This window comes from Lycium barbarum, chromosome 6, assembly GCF_019175385.1.
Source record: "Lycium barbarum isolate Lr01 chromosome 6, ASM1917538v2, whole genome shotgun sequence".
Lineage (NCBI taxonomy): Eukaryota > Viridiplantae > Streptophyta > Magnoliopsida > Solanales > Solanaceae > Lycium > Lycium barbarum.
This window is the reverse complement of record NC_083342.1, coordinates 124,652,810-124,660,336: the sequence shown is the minus strand read 5'-3', so window position 1 is coordinate 124,660,336 and position 7,527 is coordinate 124,652,810. Positions and strand designations below refer to the sequence as shown.

Below are 7,527 nucleotides of genomic sequence, written 5' to 3'. Positions count from 1 at the left end.
GACCATGAGATTAAAGGACATTTTGGTACATTCTACATATTTTTAGTTTAAGATCATAAGATTCAAGAATTTTCTCTACTTACTTAAACTTCGTATCAAGTCAAAACCAGACAAACAAATTAGAACAGAGGAAATAGTGAAATGTTTAGTGCTAATCTTGGATTGTTTTGCTGACTTTTTAGCCCATCTTTTTTGTCTACTTCAACAATGAACGAAAAAGAATTCTATGCAGCGCCTCTTCCTTTTGTCAACAGTTTATTTTACAAAAGGGCTTGATCTTTGTAAAGTCTAAAATAAACATTTTAAGTTTACTACATGATAGATAATACAAAGGGAGATTTTAATATAACAGCAAAAATTAAAAGCCAGAGTATACACATGTAGCTTACGTGATGAATTGACTATAGCTGGAGAAAAACAAAAAACGCAAAGTAAATAAATTTTATATTAACTAAATATTCAACAATTAACTCCAAAAAAGGTACTTAAAATATAATGATGAATATCAACAGAGCCCAGCCCGAAAAGCACAAACTTTAAGGCTGTATTTCTGTAGTTCATAAAACTTGAGCAAAAATCAGAGAAGCAACAGCCAGCAATATTGTCATGCTTGAAGTCCGTATTGAATAGCCAGCTGAATTTGAATCTGAATTAGATGCTCCTGAAACCAAGAACAAAATTTGAAATAGAATTAGTACTATAGGATTTTAATAAAAGACAGTCGAGTTTAATTGCATCAAGAAAAAATTCAAAAACTAGACATCTTGCTTATAGTTTAGGAAAAGGAAAAAGGGCAGAAAGTATGGAAAAAAAACCGGGGGGTGGGGATGTGAAAAAAAACAATTTAAACTGTTGGATCAATTTATCAAATCTGGCTGATCGAATAAATGATAAGAATATATATTTACTCTTCACACACTTCATTTTGTTGGTAAAACACGCGCTGACGACGTATATACACTCGTAGAAATGTTTGGTGTGTAAAATGATCGCGTAAAATTGGAGTGTGTAAAAAATAGATTTAACTACAAGCTCGAGGGTAATGAAACAAGCATACAGTGGCATTCAATTGAACCCATTCTAAATCTGCCTATATATGATTCGAGTGACATACCTTTAAGACATCCCATGTAATTAACAGGCTGTCCACATTTAGCAGGCAACATTTGCGCCTCATTCATGTTAATCCCAGATTGCTCGGCTACATTGCTCCCTTTAATACTTACCATTTGACACAAACATTCAGGCATGTTTTTTATCATATCCTTTAATGGATTGCAACAACTTTCTGGTGGATCCCCTCTTGATCCATTCAGAAAATTCATACATGGAAATAAACTGTTTATAAAGTTCCTGTTCTGAGCCAAAGCTTGTTGCACCATTAATCCAGATGACAATAGTATGATCATCATCATAAACTTATTCATTATCTCCATTTTTAATCAATGTCTGATTCTTTTTTGTTCTTGATTTTCTTTAGTATTGAATACTTGCATGAAAACTTATGTTTAAATATTAAGGAAGTTTGACTTGGATGGTTGGTTGTTGATCTAACAGTGTCTCAAAGTTTTGATAATTTAGACATATTATAATTAAGACGGCAAAAATATAGATAAGACAGGTTGAGCTACTACATACCTTAAATCTCTAAGTAGGCATTTTCTTTCTTTTTTTCCTCAGTTTTCCACTCTCTCATGATCACCACCCAAATTGGCAAATTAGTCCAATGAATTATTTGACTCGCAATTATATATAGATAAACAGTTTTCTGGGAATTAACATGTCTATTTGGAGACGGCATACACTTAATTAGTACATGTGTCGTATTTGAATCTGCAATTTCTTCTTAACTAGAAATTAAATGTGCAAGGTTGGTAAATAGATAATCAATATTGCAGAAGAACCAAAGCTACATTTTTATTTTTATTTTTTTTGAGTAATAATACTTGAAGACAACATTTCAAGAAGCTGCACAATGAAGCAGCAGTATCAAATATACAATTAGTGTAGAGAAATACTTATTGTTCCATTAAAATTTGGCAGTGTATGTGTATCAAAAATATTATTAATTTTTCAATAGTGCCTTTAATTACTCCTTAACCATGCAAAAGGAAACAAAAACTACAAAGTCAAAAGAATATCCCACTGTGTGCCACTTGTTTTCCTTCTCCACGAATGTAGCTCTCCTATCCTGACGCATAAACAATTCAACAGAGCACAAGTCACCTACTCACCTACCACGTTTCTATATGGAGAAATTTATTATCGTTATTTGCATCCAATTAATAAATGAATTATTATGTATTCTCTTACATTAATTTCTAGAATAATTTTAGGGTTGATCATTTGATCCTCTAAACATGGTTTTTGTAACACTAAATCTCGAGGTTCATTACTACTTATATAGAAACATAGTTTCTATATAGTTTGGTCGCCAGTCACTAAAAAAAAAAAAAAAAAAGTGAGCCCCAATCTTCTTTAATCTTTAATAGTAGAAAAATTGTAAACAAAAAAAAAAGGTGGGGCCCAATCTTCTACAATAGTAGGAATGAAAAAAAAATGAAGGTGGGGCTTACTCTTCTATAATAGTAAAGATTATAAAAAAAATTAAGGTGGATCCGCGTGGAGAATTAGGAGACAATTGCAAAAAAAAAAAGGATATTTAAATAATGATAATAAGTTCAGAAAATGGTAAAGGTACGCTTAGAGAAAATGTAAAGAAGAGAAGTTCGGGAAAAAAGAAATAACGATTTAAATTGAACACAAAAACGGCTAAAGAAGTCATAAAACCAAAAGATTTAAAACTTATACCTTTGGGTATAAGTTTAGACACATACGTCTCACACAAATAATGAGGAATAACATCAAGAAGACGAATTATAAATAGTCTTCGATAATAGTAAAAAAAAAATTAAAAAAAAAAAGGTGGAGCCCACTCTTCTATAGTAGAAAAATCTTTAAAAAAAATTAAGTTGGGGCCCACTTTCCATAATAGTACCAATAAAAATACAAATTTAAGGTGGGGTCCACTCTTTCATAATAGTAGATCCACGTGAAGAATTAGGAGATCCAGCTCCTAATCATGTAAAAAATAAAAAAATAAGGTGGGGATCCACACGTGTGCTGTGGGTCCTACCAAAACTTTCTCCCCATTTTTTAGGCTCATTGTCACTTATGCCCTTATTTTGTGTTGCTGTTTAATTTTTGTCCCTCCAAAAAAAAAAAAATTGTGGGGTATAAATTTATATTTCTGTATCATAATATCTCACAAGTTATGTTTCGCACCATTAAAAACTTATGGCCACTAGGTATAAAATTTAGGAAAAATAACAGCCCATGTCTATTTGGAAAAATATTTACCTGAAATGACTCATATTTTTAATATTACCCAAAATAACTTTTTTATACATTATTATACACTTTTATATAAGATCGACACATTATTTACAGTAAGTATATAATGTTGTATATCGTGTGTATAAACACTATTGTAAAAAAAAATTGGTTATACAGATGTAAATTAAAAATATAACTACGTGGATATAATATTTTATGCTGGATTGTATATTATTGAAATTACTCCTAAAATTAATTGCTAAAGACAAAAATTAAATACCAGCCCATTTGAAGGACAATTCGTGCAATTTCTTCCATTTTTTTAGTTTTTAATTTGTAATAGACAAATTCCTTTTTTTAAAACTAAACTATATAAAAGCATGAGTTGAAGAAGTGGATCGTAAATCAAGGGAAATTTGGTCAAAGCACTTGCCATTGAATAATTTCATTAGCTAAAAGTAGAATCTTACTGTAGCTTGGTATTAAATATATTCGTACTTTCCCTATTTTGCCCCTGCTCATAAAAATTGCATCACAACAGATGATGTCATTTCAAGTGTCAGGTATTAATTATATTTTTGGCCACGTGTCACTTTTACACTCCTTTTACTTTTCACTATTTTATCATGCTCACATAATTTCACTTAATAGACAAATAACATTTGTTTATATGTATTAATGTTCATCTATATATATGCATCGATGGTGCAAATTTAGATATGTTTATTAGCAATATAAAATATATATATTATCACTACCCAATACATAAATCTTTACAATTGTACATAACTACATACACATAAATACATCATATAATTCAGAGTGTGCACGGGCATACGCCATCTAGTTTATTATATAAGTCGACAAACAGTTAGAATAGTGTACGTTTAAAATAATGATTAAGAAAACGTAAGGCCCTCTTCCATATATTTTAAAGTATTTATATGTACGTGTGCATTTGATTTAAGTATTTCTAGAACAACCTTTAACAGAATTAGACGCGTGGTGTGGGGCAACCATTTTCACCAACTTATGCAAATGGGTGAAGACATATCTTGAGACTTGAATGGTATAAAAATGTATAGATACGTTCGCATACTATATATTTTTTAATTTAAATTATATACATTTTCAATGTAACATAGGTAATATTTTTACAAGTCGGGTAACTCTTAGAATCAAAAGGGCAGTAACAATGGGTTGAGACCAAATTAATTCATTTTTTTTAGCGCGGATTGCCCTTCTGTTGAGGTGGTCTTTAAATTTTTCCCCTCAAATTGGTGGTCTTTAAATTTTGTCCTTCGCTTGAAAAGGTGGCCAAAAATACTGAGGTTCTGGATTCGAACTACCGCTCAGACATAAAAATAAAAATAATTTCGCAAGGCAAGGCTTTGAGAAAAGTCTGCCTTATGCGGCATAAATTGCCTTAAGGCATAACAAAAGTTATGCCGGATCCGGCATATGTTGTCTTAAGGCATAACTAAAAGTTTGTCTTATAAGGCAACCTATGTTGGATCCGGCATAACTTTAGTTATGCCTTAAGACAACTTATGTTGTCTCCAGCAAAAGTTGCCTTAAGGCATAAAAGTCTGCCTTATAAATTGCCTTAAAGCATAAAATTTATGCCGGATCCGGCATAAATTTTCCCAAGCCTTGTCTTGAGAAATTATTTTTTATTTTTTTGCAGGAGCCGAAGTTCGAATTCAGAACCTCAGGATTTCTACGCGACGGACAAAAATTAAAGACCAGCAATTTAAGGGCCAAAAATTAAAGATCACCCTGAATGAGGGACATTGCTGCGAATTGCCCAAATTAATTTGTCAAATTTAGACTAAAATGGGCTAAAAGACTTCAACCCAACAAGTTGATGCGCGTAACCTGCTATTTGAAGGTATAAGCAAAATATAAGTTACTTAATTCTCTAACTTAAAAAAAAAAAAAAAAAATGTCTTAATTGAATAGAGTTTTTCTTTAACCAACGGTAACAAGAGATTGTTCATTTTTTTGTGCTGAATGCCCTTCAAAGGCACTGTTCTTTAATTTGTGCCCCTCAAATTGATGATTTTTAATTTTTGTTCTTCGCTAAAAACTCTTTGGTTTCGGGCCTGAACCCCGTTTAGTCAAAAAATAAAAAATAAAAAAAACGCAAGGTAGAGTTTGGATTAGCCAGACATAGTTTTGCCTCAAACTCTGCCTTAAGTAGAGTTTTGCCTTCAGGCATGGCGAAACTCTACAAGGCAGAGTTTTGCCTTATACTTGAAGGCGAAACTCTATCTTAAGGTAGAGAATTGCATTAAGGCAAAAAAAATAAAAAAAATTACAAAACTCTGCCTTAAGGCCTAAATTTTCACCGAATACGCCTAATTTTGCTACGAAATTCTTTTTTTTTTTTTTTATTGAGCCGAGGTTTGAACTAGTGCCTTTGAAGGGCAATCGTGCAAATGACCCGAGATTGTTTACAAAGTGTTTTGAGTTACGGGGTTGAAATATGATTCGCGACTCAATGTATATTTGATCACCAAGACAAGTTAGGAACAAATATGTTTAGTAGGCGTTTGGACATGCGGTTTGAAACCATGAGATGAAATCAGCGTTTGGACATGCATTTCATTTCATGGTTTGGTTTGAAACCACGAATCATCCAAAAAGGCATGATTTGGGGTTTCAAACCATGTTTTCAAAAAAAAAAAAATATAAAACTTAACCCATAAGTTTATATTTTAAAAAAAAGACCCATAAGTTGGTAAATATTTTTAACAATTACTCCCACCAACCATTTACCAACCTCATTAACTTTCACGAACCTTTATTTATGTCTACCATGTGGGAGGATTATATTAAAAAGTAGTTACATTACTATTCATGTTAAATTTTCCTTTTTTATTGAACTAAAGTTTGATCAATTGATGTTGTAATTTTTAGAAAGGCCTTCTAGTAGCGAATTAATTTTGTTATGAACTATGACTTGCTCATTTGGTAAGATTGTATAAGAATTGGGAATGTTTTGATAGTTTTCACAACTTGTGGAGTTTTTATGTCTATAAGAGAAAATACAACTTAAGATATCCAAGTTACATGTCCAAACATGGTTTCAAATCATCCATGATTTCAAACCTTGTCCAAACGGCTCCTTAGTTTGTTTTTTAATTAATATAGTGAAAACAACTTTTCTCCGACGAGCACATGACAAACATACAAAAAATAACAATTGTGCCTCTATTCTAAGTAAACAAACATACAAAAAATAACAAGTGTTCCTCTATTCTAAGTAAACTGACGTCTACTATAGGAATCCTAGTTGTATTCACCATAAATTGATTAGTTTTATGATAATTATCAACTTACTGCAACTTTTCTCTTTTATTCGAATTTGAGATCGACAATGTGAGCAAACTCATACATATGGAGTTACTGATAAAAAATGTGGAGCTAAATAACAAATACATATATGAAATTCTTAGCAAGATAAAGAACCATATTTCTTTCTTTTATTTTCAACTGTTCTTATGTAAGCAAATTTGAACCAGCTTTGGCATCTATCACACGATTGGTCAACAATTCCCAAACTATTAACTATCTCATGCACTCGGGACCATGAACAAACGATCGAATAATAATTATGGATCAAATTTTGCTAAACGTAAGGCCCAAATCCAGATCATGGGTTCAACTAACGGGCCTATGTTGTATTATTTGGGTAATTTGCAGGATTGGCCTTCGCTGGGGGTGGTCTTTAATTTCTGTCCCTCAAAATGGTAGTCTTTAACTTTTGGCCTTCAAGGCAGAATTTGCAAGTTGCAAATTCTGCCTTTAAGGCCCAAATTCTGCCTAGACAGATTTGCAAAATTCTACCCTGGCCAGAATTTTGCAAACCTCCGGGTTCGAACCACAACCTCAGGGTATTAGGCGAAGGATAAAAATTAAAGACCACCCCAAATGAAGGGCAATTTGTGCAAAAAAAAAAAAAGGTATTTTTTGAGGTTTTGAGCCATTTTTTTGTGCGGATTGTCCTTCAAAGGCGTTGGTCTTTAATTTTTGGCCTTCACTTAATATCCCGAGATTCTGGGTTCGAACCCCAGCTCAATGAAAAAAAAAATCACAAGGCAGAGGTTTGTAGCAAAGTTAGGCCTTAAGGCAGAGGTTTGCGTTAAGGCAAACTTTTAACCAAAATTAGGCCTATTCGGGCAAAAG

General features: G+C 32.2%; 1 protein-coding gene across 1 annotated transcript; it reads right to left on the bottom strand.

Annotated features, from left to right (window-relative positions):
• Nucleotides 1-315: 315 nt before the first annotated feature.
• On the bottom strand, nucleotides 316-1,926 carry LOC132600127 (non-specific lipid transfer protein GPI-anchored 30-like). The gene is made up of 2 exons (XM_060313236.1): nucleotides 1,115-1,926; nucleotides 316-661 (listed from the first exon to the last, which is right to left on the bottom strand). The coding sequence occupies exons 1-2, from the start codon at nucleotides 1,434-1,436 to the stop codon at nucleotides 558-560; spliced, it is 426 nt and encodes a 141-aa protein (XP_060169219.1). The 5' UTR covers nucleotides 1,437-1,926; the 3' UTR covers nucleotides 316-557.
• Between the last annotated feature and the right edge of the window lie 5,601 nt (nucleotides 1,927-7,527).